At 41.0% G+C, this 21671-nt stretch overlaps 1 protein-coding gene across 1 annotated transcript in view; it reads left to right on the forward strand.

The window, feature by feature from the left end:
• Positions 1-21671, forward strand: part of FRAS1 (Fraser extracellular matrix complex subunit 1) — an 843167-nt gene that overhangs the window by 540594 nt on the left and 280902 nt on the right. Inside the window, exons 24-26 of the mRNA XM_082266873.1 lie at positions 8395-8535; positions 17404-17544; positions 18044-18184. Of these exons, the coding sequence (XP_082122999.1) occupies positions 8395-8535; positions 17404-17544; positions 18044-18184 (423 nt within the window). The remainder of the gene's footprint in view (positions 1-8394; positions 8536-17403; positions 17545-18043; positions 18185-21671) is intronic.

Genomic DNA, 21671 nt, shown 5'->3' on the forward strand with positions numbered 1-21671 from the left:
AAAAAAAGAAGAAAAAGAAAAAGACAAAGCAAAAGCTAAAGAAAATAAAAATAAATATAAAAATGTAGAGCAAAATAAGAAATAGGAAGCCATATCCATAAAATGCATGTGAGTTGCTGGGATGATCTCTCCTAGTACAAACTATAAAACCTCTTTAAAGGAAAAAGAAAGAGAGAGAAGTCCCTCGATTTAGATAATATGAAATACATACATGCACCGCCGAAATGGCAATAAAGGAAAACATGTATCTAGGTCTCATGTAGAGGATATCGATGCATATGAAGCATGCCTCCTTAAAGTAACCATATATAAAGTTATACAGAAAAAATGCTATGAAAAAATGGATAAATGAAACAATCCTGGAAAATATAAAATAAAATAAACACTACTAAGAAATGCAGTTTGTGGTGAACAGCGTGTGGTGGTGATGGAAATTGAAATATAGAACACTTTGTTAACAATAAAGATGCCACCCCAGGTGAATGATTATGTGTTAGTTAAAGCACAACAGTAAAATCAGTCTGTATATGCAGTAAAGCATGCTTGTTATACCACTTAGTGTGGATCCTAAGGGGTTAATCCTCTGCATTGCGTAAAAAGGCTGTTCGATCCTGTCTTCTCTGATCCTCTCCTTCTTCCACAGACCCCCAAAAAAATAACCTAATATTTACAGAGTCTATAGAGTCAGGCTGCCCAGTTTGGTGTGTATTACTAGAGAGTTTTTTTTTTTTCTTGGGAGGGTACATGTGATCAGCATATGGCCAATCAGCACTGTCCAGATATGTTTAAACAGAGAATCATGGGTCTTAAAGCCTGATAGGACTTTCGTGAGAGAAATGAAAATTCCTCCTTCAAGCTATCAGCACTCACTGATACAAGTCACAAGATTGCTCTAACTACTATATACAGCTGATGAAAAAAGGTATTTAGCAGTTTATATTTACTAAAATAATTGCATTTCCATGTTCTGTGTACTGTAGGAGACCAGATACAGTAAATGCAGGATCCTGGGTTTAGTAACACTTTAAGTTATTATGTGGAGGGGATTTGCATACAGTAAATAGTGGTGTGTACTTTTTGAAGCCACTGTATGATGGCAATGACTGCTTTCTCAGATCTCTCTTGCTAGGAATAAGAACCTGACAGAGGCTCTATCTCTTCCCTTCTCTATCCAAATCTAAATATGTTATGCTGGAGTTTAAAGCTTTCCAAATACATTTGATTTATAACTCACAAACCTTCAGTAAGATTAGAATACAATTTGTAGGTTACAGCAGACTGCCATTGTCACAAGAGTTTGTTATGTTAGATTATTGTATGTTATGAGTGCTCGGTTTCCTAAAAGACTGCTTTATGAGACTGCTGGGTTATCATAAAAATGCTGTTCTTTACCATGTGTCACTCTATATGAATGAAAACTTTTATTGAAAGTACAAGGATAGACAGTATAATGTGATATGTTGGGCACCGTATGAACTTGCCTATTGTGTCAAACTCTGGAATGTTGTATCTGCTTAAGCCCCGTACACACGTACCGATCGTCGGCGAACGATCGGCCGTCTTTTGTCCAGGGCTGTCGGTGTCTGTTGAAAAGTGCAAAAGACTGCACAAGAATTTTGTCCGCTGACTACAGCCGACTGCAGAAGTGATGTCATGTAATGGTTAACTTTCCCTGTGTTTTTCCTTTTCTGAGCATGCCCAGTCTTGCAAATCTGCGGTCTGTCGGCTGAAATCTGTACTGACTGGCGAACAATCGGCCGCTCTGGTGTCGGCATACAAAAATTTTAATGCTTGCATGACAGATTCTTTTCGTCCTAATGTGCGTTGTCGGCTGTCGGAGGCATCATACTAACAAGCCTACAATCGGCAGATCGGTCGTCGGCCGAAGCTTTTCGGCCGACGATCGGTACGTGTGTACGGGGCTTTAGATACTGAATTTGCCTGTCTAAATTTGCCTTCTGAATTCTCTTACTATGTGCTGTTATTGAGGACTACTTATAACATGCTTCTTCCTGTTTTTCCACCAAGATAGGTGATTACTACTGAACTTCAATATGCTCAATAAATAACAATGGAGTAAAATGGGGGGCGATGCCCTGGAGTGCACATTGAATTTCTCTTGTTTTCATTTTGTTGTAAAACCATAAAATGTACTTCAATTTAGTTTTCATATTAATTATGTTATTTGTGTTTTCCTTACCCTCCCTTTCTTCACCCTACAGAAATAAAACAATCGGTTTACTGTAAATTGACTCACCAATTAAAAAAAAAACAGATTGGAGTAATTTCCCCATTTGAAGTTAGTTAAAAAAACAAACATGTTATCCTTACCTGCCCTGTGTAGTGGTTTTGCACAGAGCAGCCCAGATTCCCATCTTCTCAGGTTCCTCTTTGATGCTCCTGGCCCCTCCCTCTTGTTGAATGCCCCCATAGCAAGCAGCTTACTATGGGGGCACCTAAGCTAAACCACAGCTCCCTGTGTCCATTCAGACATGGAGCCGTGGCCAGGCCCCACCCCCTTTCTCTCCTCATTTGTTGGCTGACTTTGACAGCAGCGGGAGGCAGTGGTGCTGCACTGCTGTGTCAGCCAGTAAGGAGGGGAGTCCCGGACAGTCCTGCAATATCGCTGGATCTAGATGGACCTCAGGTAAGTATTAGAGGGGCTGAGGGGGGGGGGTGCTGCTGCACACAGAAGGCTTTTATATATGTAGGAATGTGGTCTGCCATTAGTACCGGTAACACTTCCAACACATTTAAGTTGTGAACCCAGGTGTGAGAACTGAAACAATGACCATTCCGGCATCTTTGGTTTGTTTTGTTTATTGTATATTGGGGATGGGAGAAGGAAATTAGTGGGATACTCCTCTGGCTCTTCTAGGCTTAACTAGGACTTTGTACAAAAATGCCCGCTAGCGCTGTCTTGACGCCAACTGAATGCCAACCAGCGCTTCCTGACGCTTGAAATGACTGCTTTGCTTATTTAGTGCTGGAACCTTGACTTTAACTTGTTTGTTAACTCAGAAGATCCAGGGCTGTAGAACTCTTGACTCCTGACACTCGATTTAGCTCAAAAGTCACTGAACAGCTCCCTCCAACCCTTCACTGGCTGAGGTAGCTCCTTGTCACTTCTTGTGCTGCTGCAACTCTTAACTCATAGCACTGCACACTGTACACTGACTCTTCTGGGCCCAACCACTGATGCCCCCTTTTACACTTCAGGGTCCTCTGCCTAGGTACCCCCTCTAACACTTCAGGGTCCTCTGACTAGGCACCCCCTTTACAGCTCTGAAGAGAAAAAGGGGATTAAAGAAGGTTGTGTGTGTGGAAACCAACTGGCCCTTAGCTCCTTTACAGCTAGTTGACTCCTGGATCCCTGGAACCTTCTCTGGAGTGGTCCCCTCTACACTTGGCAGACCCCTAGGGGCAGTTCACAGACTCACAACTTTTGCAGGCTTTCCTGGAACTGAATCCCTCTTCCTCCACTGGTCCTCGGCACACCGGATCCCCTCTGCAGCTCAACTCGGCATTCTCTGGATTCCTAGGCAGCCACCCGAGACACCCGATCCTTATGACAGGAGGAGAGACAGCCGTACTATCCCTCCTGGGACTCTGCTTCCCACCAAAGACGCTGAGTCATGCGTTCCCTCAAAACTTATACCCACTCCCAGAATCCTCTGCGGCAGAATCTGCCTTCTGGGGTAGATACAGGTCTGAGTGTGTCTCTGGGTTTCCTCCACTGCTCAATGAGAACACTCTCATGGAGCCAGTGGGGAGTCTCCCCTCTCAGCAGACACACCTGGGAGACATGACAGCCAGCTGAAATCATGGCCCTGCTGTTAGGCAGCCAAGGCCCACTATACTTTTACCTAGCACCTACCTGTAGGGTGCTATATATCTTAAAAGAGAAACTAAACCCCCCAAAAAAAAGTAGAAAAAAAAAACCTGTAAAGACAAAGGCATAATGAGCTAGTATGCATCGCATACTAGCTCATTATGAAATACTTACCTTAAAACGAAGCCCTTGCAGTGCCGCCCACTCAGCGACAGGGCGGCTGACATGTCCGGCCGCCCTGCTTCCTTGTTCACATCCTCCGGCCATCTGATTGGCCGGAGGCACGATTACATCACTCCTGTGCATGTGCGCGGGAGCCGCTGTTCACAGCACTTGGCTCTGAAGGAACGGCACGGGTGGCCGTTCCTTCAGAGCGCATGCGCCGAGGACGTCATCGACTGCATGCACTGTAAATATCTCCTAAACGGTGCATGTTTAGGAGATATTAACAGCACCTATAGGTAAGCCTTAATATAGGTAAATGTCACCAAAGTGGGTTTACAACCACTTTAATAAATAAAATGCATTAGGATAAAAAAAATCTTTCTGCCTTTACAACCACTTTAATTTACCAGTTTTGTTTTCTTGTATGTGGATACATTGTTCTACTTTTAATCCTTGCCACATTATATACAACATTGACATTGGCACTGCAGTAATAGTGGTTTGCATTATACTGCATGCAGTATCTTTTCCAAGTTAAGAATATATATTTTCAGAACATTGGCTTCTATTACAGTATATCACAGTATTAGCAATTCTTGGTATGCTTTCTGGTATACAATGTGTCTAGTACATAAACAAACCACATAGAAACAACACATAGACAAACCTTCCCCGCTATTTTCCTATTGTACTCTTTAATATTTTTGTGAGTAATAAGGAAACAATAATTGTTAAAATATGAGTATGATTTGCTACACAATCTAAAAGAAACCTATCCGAATGGGAACATGTAGGCCAGGGGTGTCAAACCCAATTTCATCAAAGGGCCGCATAAGCAGTATGATTGCCCTCAAAGGGCCAGTTGTATTTAGGGTGCGCTACATACAGAGTGCAGAGTTCAGGAGTGCATTAGGTACAGAGTGTAGGGTTTAGGGGTGCATTATGCACCGTGTGCAATCCAACCCACCCAAAGCTTTCTTGCATCGCTCTCTCCTACCTGGCCTGGCTCTAGTACCTAGCTGTGTATGCGGCTTTGCCTCGCCTTTCAAAGAAGTCATTTTCTCTCTTGGCTTCTGGAGATCCGTCCCTGCCATTGGTGTGTGCAGGGTCTGTTACTTCCGGGAGCTGCTGTGTTTGCAAGTGACAGCGGGGAGCGAAGGGCCGGAGCTGGAGGTGGTAGAATGGAGTTTCACCATGTTCTGGCTGCAGAACTGGGTGCAGGGGCCACTTGATAAGCCCTGGAGGACCAGATTAGTCCCACGGGCCTTGTGTTTGACATGTGTGATGTAGGCTGTCACAGCTGAGCTCTGCTCCTTAAAATAGTACTATCATGGCTGATTCAATAGAATTGCTATCTTTTGAACCACTAACCTGGAACAGGTATGCACACTATGGGGTTGATTTGCTTATAGTCTGTTCACTTTGAAAGGGAATTTGCCCCAGAACCAATTCATTGCAAAGAAAAAACAATCACATGCAAGTAAAAGAAAAAAAAGAAAAAAAAAAAAAGCATTTTTGCTTTAACATGATTAAATGATGGAAATCAGCAGAGCTTCACTTCACTCACTAAGCTTTGGGACAAAGTCACTTACAAAGTGCAATATAACTACACTTCTTTCACTGCTGCTACAGTGCTGAGATCCTCAGCAGTGAAAAATCTGTTTAGAGGCTCAACCACCTAATATGTTATACACAGGACGGTGGCTAGTGCTGAGCTGGGATGCCTGGTCTAAAAAAGTACAAGGCTCACCCCTCATTGGATGCATCCTCAGAATAACTTGTAGGCTAGGTTCACACTCCTTAATCCTAATGGCATCCCCACACAGTGGAAAACGCAGCTAGTTTTCCCCATACTGGGAACCGTACTGCAGTGCATTTGTGTTTTCCATGGTGGAAAAGAGGTGCAGGGACCTTTTCCCTGCATTTTCTGGAGGCACAGCAGCCTATTCAAATGAATGGGCTGCCATGCCCACACAAAACAGGGCTCACAGAGCTGCACAGGTGTGAACCTAGCCATAGATCTTAAGTGGATGTGCCTGATCAGATCTGTTTGATTATGGAGTGTACGTGGCAGCATATTCAAACTATGCTGCCTATTTGACTATGCAGTCATATTTAGACATACTGCACAACTAATATAACAGAATATTAAAACTATGTGAATGACTGACTGAATGTCAATTTCTGTGATTATAGTTGGGCATTAAAGGTACAGTTGACCTTTACGTATGTACTGGCTTTATTCATTTTAATTTTTAGCAAGTACAGAAAATGCTGGTTGATCTTGCCAGAATTCAATGTCCTTGCATTTCTTGATAGATGAACAGAGTACAAACAGTGTTATAGAGATGAACAGAGGCAGACATGCTTGAAGTCTAGCCTATGTGACAATATGCTCCCTCCTTAGATACACTGGAGGAGTGAGCATTGGTTCCCAGTGACAGAAAGTGTATTTCTTGAAGGATTATCAAGTGTAAATAAAGGGAGAAAATCCTGAAAAAAAATACATTTCTGTTTTTCGTTTTAAATATGGTTTAAGGATTGCAGAAAGGCACAAAGCAGTCTTATTTCATTCCACCCCTGGTTTTAAGGTTTGGCAGTCCACTAAAAATACACTGGGTATTTCACGATATACTAGAGTTATGCCACTATGGTTAAAAAGAGCATTTCTGAAGATTTTACAACTCAAAGGATTTTCTAGATGGGAGCGTGCAGTGATTACTACCCTGATACAACAATACTCTAATGTGGTCTTGAAAACGTATCAACAACTCTGCACTGAATATAATCTAGACCAAAAATGTTTTTTTTTTTTTATATTTGCAATTAAGACATGCTATGAAAATTCAAAGTTTGGCTTCAGTGGCCTCTTTCTCCTCTGTTCCTGTTCTGGACAGTATAGCCACAACAAAAAGCCTTATTACTAAAGTCTATATGTGATTATTGGAGATAGAGAGAAGCAGGATCAGTTTTTTGCAGAATACAGAAAAATAATCTCATAGTGACTGAATGAGCATAAATAGCATGTAATACACCATTTATTTTTAGTTTTTTTTTTTATGTGGGTTTAGTGACACTTTAACCACTTCAGCCCTGGAAGGTTTTACCCCCTTCCTGACCAGGCCATTTTTGAGATAGGGCACTGCGTTGCTTTAACTAACAATTGCGTGATCATGCGACTTTGTACCCAAGTAAAATGAATGTCTTTTTTTTCCCCACAAATAGAGCAAACAAGAAAACCACAATTTTGAAAAAAAAAAACAATATTTTTTACTAGAAAAAAAATACCTAATAAAAAAATTTCAGTTTAGGGCAATATGTATTCTGCTTCATATTTTCGGTAAAAAAAAAAAAGTGTATTTTGATTGGTTTGCGCAAAAGTTATAGCATCTACAAACTATGGGATACATTTATGGACTTTTTTTATTTTTTTCTATAGTTTTTACTAGTAATGGTGGCAATCACCGATTTTTAGCGGGACTGCGACATCTAAGTGACACTAAGTGACACTTCTTGGGGACCAGTACAGTGATCAGTGCTAAAAAAATGCACTGTTACTGTATAAATGACACTGGCAGGGAAGGGGTTAACACCTGGGACGATCAAGGGGTTAAGTGTGCTCCTAGGGAGTGCTTTCTAACTGTGGGGGATACACTAGAGGAGAAAATAGATCTGTGTTTCAGCTTAGCCGAAACACAAGATCTCTCTTTTACTTCCTGACAGAACACAGCGGTTCTGTCATTCCGCCAAAAGATCACATCTCTAATCACAGTGGAAGCAACACTCCGGTGGCGCGCTTGCACCCCCTACATCTCATGCACAAAATCCCATACATGTACGTGATTTTGCGCAGGCGGACCACCCTGCCGCAGTATATATATAACAAATAGATGCCCCATGCAAACAGGCAAAAGGACTGCTGTAATATCTCTTACTTTACTGTAACTGCAAATCATGCATAGTCCACCACAGGTCAAGTCCAAAAAATACATTAAACCCTAAAAACACTTTTTTTTTTGTATGTATGTACTGTAGTCAGTAAGCATATCCTGGAAAATATAAAAAGATAATCTAGTCCACTGGACCTCAGTTTCCCTATGGATGCATTTTTAGTCAGTCCCTTTATCTGCCCCAGAGCAACTCTTGTCAGGGTTTGATATGTAGTGTTTACTGCCAAACAAAACATGTCAAAGGCATAACCGAATGTCGAGGGATGTATGAAATCAATGTGGACACAATGTGCTCATTCAGGAATTTAAGCAGTGAGCCGATTCCCTTGGATACAGTGACTGATTCTTTTGATATAATATTTAGTCTTTTTAGAATATGACATTCCAAATTATAATGAGAGCTGAAGCTTTTCACATTGTTAATTAATATTTCCTTTATTTATGCAGAGTGTGACTGGAGCTGCAATGCCTGCAAGGGCCCTTTGAACACTGATTGCCTGCAGTGTATGGAGCACTACGTCCTTCATAATGGAGCTTGTGTTGAGCATTGCCCACCCTCCTACTACAAACATCGGGACACCTGCAGAGGTACTTTTTCAGTGTGTATCTTCTAATTTTTGAGCATAGTGAACCAGCCAAACTACAGGTATAGTTTTTTAAATTAAATTTATTCGATTTCTAACAATGCAAACTTAGAAAGATATAGAGGGTGCCATTTTCTGACATTTCATTCTGATCTTTTACTGCTGAATATTTGTTAAAGGCCAATGACCTAAAGTATTGAAGACCAAGACAGACAAACAATTAGCATTTTCAGAAGAGGACAACAATGTTGTGAATTAAAACAATATCCAATACTTATGGGTATGGGGGAACACGTGACTCTCTCTAGCTCCTTGCACATTCTGACACTTTTAAGTAATGATGGGGGGAAGGTCCTTAACTTTGTATAAGCTTCCACCAAATTGACTTACGCAATTTATTTATTTTTTGCTTTTCTCCAGTAACTGAATGGGTCAGCACAGGGAGCAAACAGTATAAGCAATGGAGGGCTGAAAAGGTCCTTTCCTTTTACTAGGATGTTTTTAAATACCTACACAGTTTGAACATTTTGAAGAGTAGAGCCTAGTGTTGGGATAATGCAGTTCCATCACACTTATGCAGGAGTTGTTTCATCACTGGTAGCCCTATGGCTGAAAAAGGAAAACACTGGCAAATGTTCTATGAAGATGGCAGTGGTGGTGGCTATGAAGTGTTGAGGGAACGTTTCAAATTGTCTTTGCTGGAGGAAAGCAAACTGAATGGCGAGTTTGCAATAATGCGCAAGTATGCCATGCATATTTACAAACTATAGCAAGTGCTCCTGCTGAACCTGCATCCTTCAGGTCCACTGTAAGTAAACTGGCATGGGTATAGTGCAGGTTCACTTTAAAGTATGCTAAGTAATCATACTATTACCATCTTCTCTACCCTTTCACACTGTATTTTTACAAACTTACATCTGTCCAAATCCCCACATACTTAGTTTATGGCTGCAGATATATGTCTATTTTGCCATTAGGACTGCTTTTGGACTTTCTTACTGTAAACTACTCCCCCTAAGTGCCTGACACATATGGTTTTATTGTATTTTATATCTGGAATTGAAAAACAGAGTACATTACCAAACAATAATATGGTTATAGCCAGGGGTACAGCAGAGGGCTTTAATTTGTTTATATATACCTCCATTCCCGACAGCAAGTGCCACATTTCATGGCCTCCTCTTCATTTCTGTATGTATAACTGACTGCCAGAGCAACTCCATCTGTATAGCTAACGTACTGGAAATTGAATTTGCATACATTTATTTACTGCATAGAGAAGTAATGATGCTCCCGTTCTGGAAATAAACATGAAATACTAGATTCATGGACGTTTTTACCTCCTGCAGATATAACCTTGGCTGACTGACAATCCATTATTTATTAACTCCTCATTGATGACCTTTTACAGTGTACTTCTTCTTTCCCCTGTTTCCTCCCTAGCCATGAGATAATCAGGTCATCAGCATCTCCTATATAAATATTAATGCATTCCACTGTCATCTAAAGTCTAATTTCTTCTCTCCTTCTCTGGTATTTTCATTCATCTTAACATCCTCCTCATATTACAATTGTCTCTTGGTATATTCATCATTTTTTAATATGCTTTAGCTCTGCTTCATTCTGGTCTCCTCCCTAAGTTGTTCTTCTTGTTAGTTCTAAGTATATTCCACATGCATTATAATAATAATAATCATGTGCTGATTTTATTATGTGGCTGGGTTGTCCATAAAATAAACATAATCCTTGATATTGAATATTGAATATTGCATTAAAAAAAAGATTCATATAAATGGTAAACTAATATATTTAAAAATGCAAATTGAAAACATGTCCGGTTCCTTTTTTTAGCTTTTAGGTACTGTAGTAAGAGTTAAAATATCCTGTGCTGGCTGAACATAGGAGAGTCATATGGTTATGGGGGTAGTGGTGCGCTTCAGGGGTTAGATGTTAACTAGATCTCTAATATGATGGGTAGGTATAAGGTGCAAATATGTCGGTGAAAAAAGTGCTCAGTGTTGGGGGTATGCTCAAATATCGTTAACGAGGTGATGAGTAAATAAATGATTGAATAAAAGTGCGTAGTGTTTACTAGAACGATGTGTATATCAATAAATAAACCAAATACCTAAAAGTCTTCCTTCACAGTTACAATGATGAAATAAACCATAAATAAACAAACACAATTATAAAATTAAAATCCGGTGAATGAAAATAAAATAGATATATGGGGGCTCATAAAAGGTGCTGCATGCTTCTTCCAATTGCCTTATAGAGTGTTATACAGTGATTCTAATAGGTGGAAACGATAAGTAAACAACGCTATTAAAATGCCTAAAATAAAGAGTCTTTTCAGGAATCAAGTCCAAAAAAATGTTTTTTCCAAGTATAAACGTGTGTATATTTTCTCCTTTGTGAACGTGCTTCAATGGATAAATAAAGTGACTTAGTCTCCTCCACCTTGTGTGTCACCTCTATGTGCGCTAAACTCTCACCTTCAAGGCAAGAAAAATATGCCTCTGGTATATATCCAGGTTTTAAATGGATGTTGTTCCCTTTGGCCTCTGTCTGCTTTAAATCCAGATCATCGGTCCTGTTTTCCTTTAAATATACCTTCCTGGATTCCTATGGATGACCAGTTTGGTTGGCTGTCCTTGTCCTATCCTCCTTATTATAGCTCAGAAACAATGGGTGGAAGGGATGGATGGATGGAGGGATCAGGACTCAGGCACCATCTTTCCTCTTCTTGTTCCTGGTCTGCAAATTCTTCCTGTCAGAGTCATATGGCTGTTCTTACACACAGTGCAGCACCTGGACCTCCAGAGGTCTGCCATGTTCACCTGAGCACTACCCCAATTAACAGTGCTGTTCAGAAAGCAAAACCTAGAGACCCAGAACGTAGCATTGTGTATGCGAACAGTGATCCGAATCTCTTACAAGTTGCCAGAACAGGCAGAGGCGTAGCTTAAAGCTTGTGGGCCCCAATGAAAAAGTTGACCTGGGGCCCCCCACTACCTCCCGCCGCTTCACTCTGAGCTGCCAGGGGAAAGTAGTGGGCTTATGTGAGAAAGAGGCCCTCTAACTTTAAAATTCACATGCAATTCCACCGCTTTCATCCGGCAGCTCAAAGTGTGACCTGCCTGCCCCCACCTTGTGTGCATGTGCACAGTCGAGCAGTGTGGGGAGGGCTGTACTGTGCAACGGTGGAGGGAAATGGCTTGCCCCATGACCCTGTGTAGGTGAAACCCGGAAACTCAGAGGGCCTAGGACCTAGACAGGGTGATGCAGCAAGCACTTTTTCCTAGCAACACAGTGTAAAACCTAATGTGACAGTCAGGTCAAAAGGGCCCCCTGGAGCATGAACGGAGTCAACGTTGTGACCCCTGTGAACCCTCAAGCTCCGACCCATGGTGGATGGTGTCAGTATTTTTTTTTTCTTTTTTATTATTTTATGATTTTTTTCTATTTTATTTTTAATTATGTTTACTATTTTATTTTTTATTATTTTTCATAATTTTTTTAATAGCACTGATGGAGGGGGAGGGCTTTGGTGAAAAGTCAGGGGTTTAACAGACCCGTGATGTCTCAATTTTGTGACAGAGAAAGGAATTGAGGACACAGATTCTTCAACTCCTTTCCTTGCAGTCTCAGCTGCACTGAAGATAAATAAACAGGGAGCTCTGCACAGAGGCTCATGCTCATTTATAAACTAAAGCATATTAAACACTAAACAAATAGGAAAAAGATGCCGCGCTAGATGTAATGTAAGAGATTACATACAGATAGTTACATTAAATTGAACAGTGTATCTACTGTCTGTATATACTGTACATGTCCTTAACAATAAATAGTGAATAATAATGATCCAATAATAAAAAAAAACAATGGTGTTGCAGTTCATAAAAGTGAAATTAACGTGACTTTTTCTTTACAAAAATCTTCAAGCCTATTCCCCAATCACCTCAGTGCTGTCAGTACCCTCACCTCAGTAATGTAGTATACACGCATGTGCAGTAATATCCAGCTCCCTTTCTCTCTAGTCAGATTGATATTCCAAAATCCCAGGGTATTCTGTAGTAAGGTCTCCCACTCACCAGGGTATTCTTATTCATCTAGATCTTCCTCCTAAGTAATGGGGCTGTGGTCCCTTTAAGAATGTGTGGTCTGTATACTGGGGTGCACTCAAATGCCATGTGGTTTATTTATGCTTAAAATTCTGCTTACATCAATAAAAAATTACACAGGCAATCTTCCTGGTATGACATCACTTCCGGTCCTCACTCCTACAGACTCCGCGGCCTCCTTATCTTATTTGTTTATTGTTTAGTTGAACACCATTCGATGCAAGCTGCAACCCATCATTAATGTCACATTAATTTATATGTATATGTAATGTTAGAGCACAAGTGGTAGCGCAGGAGTTATACACCATTACACATAGTAAACACTGTTTACTATGCTTCAGTTATGAATAAACACAGTCATCGCTACCGAATGAACAGAATGAGTGATCGTTACCGATCACTCACTCTTTTTATTCAGAAAAGGAAGGGGCTAGTAAATTACATATTTACCGGACCCTTTCTTCCGCTCTCCACAGGGGGGCCCAGGCAGTGGGGGGATACAATAGGAGACAGGAGAGGATAATCTCTTTTGGGGGGAGGGGGCATTTACTAGTACTGATGCCCTGCAGGAGGGAGAGGAGTAGAAGCAGATTTTAGCTGCTGCATGGAGAGCCATTCAGGGAATTAGTACTTATAAATTACCCCCCACCCCCTGCTGCACCAATCACCCCCTCCTGTCTATGGACTCCCTCTGCTGCAGATGTTTTCTCTGTATTCTCCTGTAAAGCGGGGCTGAACAATGCAACATGCCTACAGTTTTCTTCACCGCTCTAAAACCTAATGTGACAGGAAGGCCGCACAGACCCCATGTAGCATGGACTGGGTCACAATTATGACCCCTGATGCTACGCCATTGAGCACAGGGTATTTTCACCCTTTCTGGAGGACTTAGCAGCTAAATAAAAGATTAAAAGGGCAACAAAGGTATTACTTTATATGTAGTCCAGTTATGGTACATTACAGTAATATGTTGTATATCAAGAGAGTTCAGTTGAGCTTTAGGGACATATAATATTTTAATCTGGTAGAGTGTTTTAATACATTCCCAGCTTAAATCCCCTATATTAGGCTGACAAATGTGAAAACAGTGTTTTTTTCTTTTTTTTTTTTTTAAAGCAAAAAGCATATCTACAATACATGCTAGTTTTCCTAGGTTTTATCCATTTAATGACCTTGCAAATACATAAAAATACCTGATTATGTGCAAGAAATGCACCGAGCCCCCCCTCCTATTGATGGGTTGACTACACACAGCATTTTTGTGGTGTAAGTGGTGTTAATCCTGCGCAGCTGTCCTTTGTCAACATGCTCAAAGCGTATCACTATCATATTCCCCCCGCAACATAGAGGCTATTTGTTCTAGAGTCCCAATATAAGAACTGGGAGGGGCTAATTGGGCTCCTTGGAATAAAGTGCCTTGAAAAAGTATTCACACCCCTTGAAATTTTTCATGTTATAACCAAAAATGTAAATGTATTTCATTGGGATTTTCTTGTGATAGATCAACACAAAGTGGCACATAATTGTGAAGTGGAAGGAAAATGATAAATGATTTTCAAAATGTTTTTACAAAAATATATCTTAAAAGTGTGGAGTGCATTTGTATTCAGCCCAGAGTCAATACTTTGTAGAACCACCTTTCGCTGCAAATACAGCTGAAAGTCTTTTTGGGTATGTCTCTACCAGCTTTGCACATCTAGAGAGTGAGTTTTTTCCCATTCTTCTTTACAAAATAGCTCAAGCTCTGTCAGATTGGATGGAGAGCATCTGTGAACAGCAATTTTCAAGTCTTGCCACAGATTCTAAATTGGATTTAGGTCTGGACTTTGACTGGGAGACCAGATACATGTAGCTACACACAGAAAGTTGGACTAAAACCCAATAAAATACATTTACGTTTTTGGTTGTAACATGACAAAATGGGGAAAATGTCAAGGGATATGAATACTTTTTCAAGGCACTGTAACACAGGAAGTGTACACAATTTTTGGATTTCTGATAAGACCCACAGGTATTTTATTGCATTTATCAAACAGATTGTTAGGATTGAGTTCGCCTGCTGGTAGCACTGTGGTGCTCTAGGCCAATTGCTGCAATTCCAGTGTCCACCAGCAGGTGTCTCCCAGCAGTCTGCAGGTTAAAGCAATCAGCTTCACCTGGCCACACCTCCTGGGAGGGTACTTAAATTCCACTTCTGCTTTAACTCCTTGCCTCGGTGTTTTGGTTGCTCCTCCCTTGTTCCCTGTTTGCTGTGTTGCTGCCAGACTCTGTTGCCATTTACTCTTGATCTTGCCTAGTATCCAGTACCCTGTTGCCTTGTTCCTTTCTCAGTCTTGTTTCCTTTCCCATCAACACCCCAAGTTTTCTTCTTGTCTTGTATTTTTCCTGTGTATTTGTACATACATAGTCTGGTCCCACTTTATGTGTGAAGCTACATGTATCTGGTCTCCCAGCTGCTGATTTCTGACACAGATATACAGTAACAAAATGTTTCAGTTCTTTTGTGGACTGAATTGTCATCCCTGGTCAGTTAGTATTGCTATACTGCTCACCCTTCCCCCTGTCATATTCCTGTCAACATAAAGGCTTTGTCATGTTTGTCAAGACCAGCAGGTATTTTGTTGCACTTATCAAACAGATAAAACAATACCTGTGTATTTAACAGAGCATGCACGAGAATTTCATTGCTAAAGCTGAACTCCAGCTTTCTGCACTTAAAATAGATTGTTTGGACCAAGCAGATCCGAATGAACTATGACCTTCACTTAGAGAGGCAGCCGCTGTATAAAATTTGCGTAACTCAGTTACATACAGTATGCACTCATTGGACACTTTATTAGGTACACCTGTTCAATTGCTCGGTAACACAAATTGGTAATCAGCTAATCATATGGCAGCAACTCAATGCATTTAGGCATTTAGACATGGTGAAGACTACTTGCTGAAGTTCAATCTGAGCATCAGAATGGGAAAGAAGGGGGATTTAAATGACTCTGAACATAGCGTGGTTGTTGGTGCCAGATGGGCTGGTCTGAGTATTTCAAAAAACTGTGGATCTACTGGGATTTTCATGCACCAACATCTCTAGGGTTTACAGAGGACGGTCCAAAAAAGAGTAGTAGTTTTGTGGATGAAAATGCCTTGTTGATGTCAGAGGTCAGATGATAGAAAGGCAACAATACCTCAAATAACCACTCGTTACAACCAAGTTATGCAGAATACCATATCTGAACACACAACACATCGAACCTTGAAGCAGATGGGCTACAGCAGCAGACAACCACACTGGGTGGGAATCCTATCAACTAAGAATAGGAAAAAGAGGCTACTATTCACACAGGCTAACAAAAATTGAACAAGAGAAGATTGGAAAAAGATTGTCTGGTCTGATGAATCTCGATCTCAGCTGCGACATTCAGAAGGTAGGGTCAGAATTTGGCATAAACAACATGAAAGCATGGATCCATCCTGCCTTGTATCAACAGTTCAGGCTGGTGGTGGTGGTGTAATGATGTAGGGTATTTTCTTTGCACAGTTTGGCCCCTTAGTTCCAATTGGGCATCATTTAATCACCACTGCCTACCTGAGTATTGTTGCTGACCATGTCCATCCCTTTATGACTACAGTGTACCCATCTTCTGATGGCTACTTCCAGCAGGATAATGTAATGGAATGTTTCCAACGCCTTGTTGAATCTATGCCATGAAGAATTAAGGCAGTTCTGAAGGCAAAAAGGGGTCCAACTAGATACCAGCAAGGTATACCCAATAAAGTGACTGGTGAGTGTACATCGCTGTGTTCTGGCAGCCATTCACAGGAAGCGGGAGACTTCTCAGGCATTGTTAAGCGCGACTCAATTTTATTTTGATAGCAGGAAAAATGCTGCTTCTATGTATATATTTTTTCACCAATATGACACAAAAATTAATTTTTTTTAGTTTTTTTTTTTAAAAGTAGATGAGAACAATAAGGGAAAATTGATCTAGAAGGCATAAAAATTGTTTATACTCCCCAGGTGACTTCTCTTGCGCTTAGAAAAGCTTAACTCAGGAATGCCAGTATAAATTAAGTCTTTCAAAAATCAGAAATGTTGTGCTTTTTGTAATCCAATGGTGCCAGCATTGATTTCAGGACCAACCAAGCCTTCAATTTCACCTCATGTTGCTACAGAAAAGAATGTTCGTGGCCGGGAATCTTCTTTTCTTTCCGGGAATTGTCTTTTCTTGCGCTCATGCGCATTTCTTTTTAGATTATATTGCACAATTCTCTCATCATTGATTAGAAAATTGTTCATTTTTCTAAAAATTTCCAACAAGCCTAATCACTCAAATTTGATGGCCGCACAAAAATCGGCCATTGCTGCAGCCCACTAATGGTGCAAAATTCAAACGAAAATTCTTAGTTAAGATTTTAGAAAGAAAATTCGACCCATGTATGGCCGGCCTAAGGCATCCCACAGATGAGTCACCAACGATTGAATGAAAAAAACTGACTCGATTCCCCCATCCACACACTTGATGGGGATGGGGGAATCCTCCCATAAAAACATGCCCAGCTTAGGGCCAAAACTTGGTCTTTGAGTTTCTTTGCTGTGACAAACACACATAGAGCAGCCCATTCAAGTGAATGGGCCACTATGCGCGACACGTGGAATCTTAGCCAAAAAATCACCCACACAAAATCGCAGTGTGAGTACCTGGTATTATGGCATATGTAAAAACTTTGACTTCTCATTTTGTTTATTACAGAGTGTGGAGAACACTGCCTGTTCTGCACTGATTCTAGTCATTGTAGTCAGTGTGAGGCCCCATTCTATCTGCTTGATGGACAGTGTGTTACTGAATGTGAAAAGCAACATGTTGTGTCACACTCTGATCGTAGATGCCTTGGTAAGTATACTTTTATTTTATCCAAATATAGTGCTGATATATTCTGCAGTAATTTATGAAGACCATAAACCACTGATATAAATCCTTGCTTCGACCAAACTAACAACCTAATTTACCTTTTACTGTTACAGATATTTTGTTTTAAGCCAGTTATGGTAGGGAATACCTACTGTATGTTTTTGGATTGTGGGGGAGAAAAACAGAAAGAAAACACTCAAACACAGAGAGAGCATTTAACCCACATGTAGCTTGCCTGATGGGAAATGGATTGGTGACCCCTAAAATCCAAGCTCACACTGTTATTCACTAAGAATGGGCAAACACAGGGAAGATATTTTCCTTAGAATCATTGCTGGTTAAAAAAAAAGTTGACTGTTGTTTTAAGATTTAAAAATTACAGCCACATGGCTAAAATATATGTTGTTCTCATTGTGTTAAAGATTTTTGAATAGAGCTCAATGTGATATATGGGTATTACTAAAGTATCTTTATTTGACAGCATGCCCTTCTGGATGTCTTGAATGTGATCAATCACTGCAATGTAAAATCTGCGACAGACAGACATTTCTAAAGAACCACCATTGTGTGCCTCACTGTGGGAATCATTTTCTGGGAAATTCTAGGACCAGAAGATGTGAAGGTAAGAAGCTAAACTTTCACATGTATTTATTACACAAATATTTGTTTTATTTTATATACAATGTCTTTCAGCAGCATGATTTATACATATTTGATATAGCATGCCTGTTATTAAGTTAGAGGAAGGTTGGTCTACATTGCAGTGGAATCCTAATGCTTTTAAAGATGGTGTGTAGTGATGAAAACTTTGAGGCTGGATTGACACCTATCTATGTGCAGTAATGTGCTTTACAAACCAGTTTTTTTTTTCATACAAGATACTGTACTGCACTCCAATGCAATGAATAATTGTATTGCCACTCATTATGAGTGGCTCCCCAGTGCTCATATACAAGTCAACAAGGTGCCTGCATTTCATACTACAGTGCAGGGCTCGACAAACCCGGGCGCCAGGTCGCATTTGCGACTAGAATTAGCGACCTGGCGCCTGGGGTGCCCTGCAGGAGGTGTCCTGTCCCTTTTGCGCCCCCCACCTTCTCCTCGAGTGCATGGACTTCCGCGCCGTCCAAAAATTGAGGCCCCGGCTTTTCGGCCTTCTTTTGTGAGATGAGAGGCTAGGGGAACTGGCGCCCTCTTGTGGTGGCCGGGAGTAATGCATGTTCTCAATGCCTTCCCATCTCCTTCCAAAGAGGAAATGAGAGGGAAGTGTTTAAGGGCTCTTTCACACGGTCCGCCTCCGCAGGGGGATCCGTGTTGCTCAGCGGGGATCGATCTGCGATCCCCGCTGAGCCGGGCGGATGACAGCTCCGTCTCCGCTTGCAGAGCGGAGAGGGAGGTGTCTCAGCACCCGCTGCCCTCTATGGGGGATCGGATGAGAGCGGACCGCTTGTCCGCTCTCATCAGACCCGATCCGCTCCGATTACTGAACGGATGGAAAAATAGGGTTTCCATCCGTCCAGATTTCAGCACAGGATCGGATGCGGATGGCAGCGGGTGTCAGCGGAGGTGTCTCCGCTGACACCCGCTGCCCCATAGAGCTGCATGGAGTATCCGATCAGATCCGCCTAAAAAACTGACAGGCGGATCTGATCGGACCGCCCGTGTGAAAGAGCCCTTAGGCTTCATCCCTCTGTCCAGTTACCTTTGCTTAAAGGTAAGTGGACAGGGAGTGTGGTTATTATTATTAATTTATTTTTTAAATGTAAAAAAAATAAATGATAATTTTTTCTTTTTTTTAATTATTAAAAAAATATAAAAAAAATTTTCTTTTTTTTTTTCCAATTCTTATTATTAAAAAAAAAAATTATACATATAATCTTTTTTTTTTTTTTTTTTCCTCATCGCCGTGCCACAGCCGAAGGCCCCTTTCATACGGGCTGTCTGATCAGGTCCGCCTGTCAGTTTTTCAGGCAGACCTGATCAGACCCTTCATTCTCCTCTATGGAGCAGTAATCTGCCGCCATCTGATCCTGTCCGCCAAAAACAGAGGGATGGTGATTCTATTTTCTATCCATCCCGTGGATAGGATCAGATGGCATCGGATGGAAAGAGACAGACAGTCTGTTTCCATCCAATTGCGCTATAGAAGAGAGTGGAGTTCTAGTCAGATTTATTTGTAAATTTAGTATCCGTTTTATTAAATAAAGCTTGGTTGTTAGTTTAAAAAAAAAAAAAAAAAAAACTGGCTCCTAACTTTTTTAGCTGGCTCCTAGATTTCAGGCAAATTTGTCAAGCCCTGCTACAGTGCATGCATGACACTTATTGTGGTGCCCCAATTGCCTAAAAGCAGGGCAGATATGTTACTTTTCTCAAGTTTTGAGGCTTGTTTCAAGTGAATGGGCATATGTCAGCACATGAAAATCTGCACATAGCTGTCAAAAGAGATCACATCTGCAAAAAGGAACATTTTCTTATTCGCACAACACTGATAATATGTTTTCTTTCCAAGTTCTATTCAAGACAGTTTCCACAGCCAATAATTTGTAGAAATCAAAGTTTTACAATGTTTAGAGCACCATGTGACAGCAATAGGAGCCCACATTACAGGATCCTCTTGCTGGCTGATAGTGTGCTGATTTACTGAAGGTAAATTATAGCATTTAACAAATAATTTTGGATAAATTAAATCATAAATAGTTAAGACTGTTCTATCAGACTTCAACTAAAGCCTAACTACATACAAACATTTTAGTTCTGTATAAGACTCAGAAAGGATCAGAACCTTTGTCAACTTTTTTTTAAATTTCATAATTGGTTTGAAAATGTTTGGTAACACATATTCACTTAGTTCAACATTGGCCAAAATACTGTTCAACTTTTCAGCATTTTTGTAAGACTCAAGGTACAGATGTCCCTTAAATTCTGTAAGTAACGGCTACAGTACCTTTCATAAAATTTCTCTAGTAAAGTGTTAATGTGAATTTCTGGTCTTATGACTTTAAAATCACATAGAACAGCAAACCCGGAAATGCCAATGCTGAAGTGAGGATCTGTAACATAGATGAAAATAATCCCAATGACCATATTTGCATTGGGAACATTAAAGTGTAGTATACATATTGGTTACTTCAGAGAGAAGGAACTTAAAGGAAAACTACAGCAAGTTTTTAGGTAGGAACTTGTTTTGAGTTATTAATACTGTGCTGGAAGCAGAACCTACATCTCTAATATTGCTGCTTCCTTTTACATACATATTTACAAACTATACACTGAAACCATTATCAGACTTTTAGTTATCTCTTTTAGAGATCATAGTGCTCCCCCTGACACTCCAGCTTAATCTTTGTTCAGGCATCATTAAGGGTCAATGTCTACTTCTGGACTTGGAGGCTGGCACAGAGATAGCACAATGATGTCAATGTCAAGGTCTTACCTTGTCCTCCTGTTGGTAGCCATCTTGGACATGTGCATACTGCTGCCTCTTATAATCACTTGTCTCCTGCTTAGGTGACGCAAGGGCCATGAACCCTGACAATGCAGGTACTCCCACGCTTCCCATGCTGGTTACCAGGCTCAATCAACAAGATCACCTTTTGGGTCAGTTCGCTCCGGCGGTGCAGACGTTGCTTGCATGTACAGCACACCTTGCTCCTGGGGCTGCTAGGCCGGTGGTTCCTCCTGTTGTTGCTCCTGCTGCTGCTCCTGTTGTTGCTCCTGGTTTTGCAGTTGCAGCTGAAGTCACTGTTACCAGAGGGATGACTGGTTCATCCCCCCTTCCGCAGTGATATGAGGGTGAACCGAGTCAGTGTTTTGGCTTCCTAAACCAAGTGGGCATTTATTATGAGATGGTTCCTCAGGCGTTTCCTTCTTATAGGTCCAACGTGGGCTTCCGAATCTCATTGCTCTCGGATAAGGCCTTGGCCTGGGCGAATCCCTTATTGGAGAACGATAATCATGTGATACTCGATTACCCAGGTTTTGTTGTCTCCTTTAGTAGCATATTCGATGTGCCTGCTCGCTCTGCCTCTGCTGCAAAGCTGCTCCTGTCCATTCAACAGGGTACACGAACCGTTGCTGAGTATGCCATTGAATTTCGTACCCTGGCAGTA

Source organism: Pelophylax lessonae, assembly GCF_965119305.1.
Source record: "Pelophylax lessonae genome assembly, chromosome: 1".
NCBI lineage: Eukaryota > Metazoa > Chordata > Amphibia > Anura > Ranidae > Pelophylax > Pelophylax lessonae.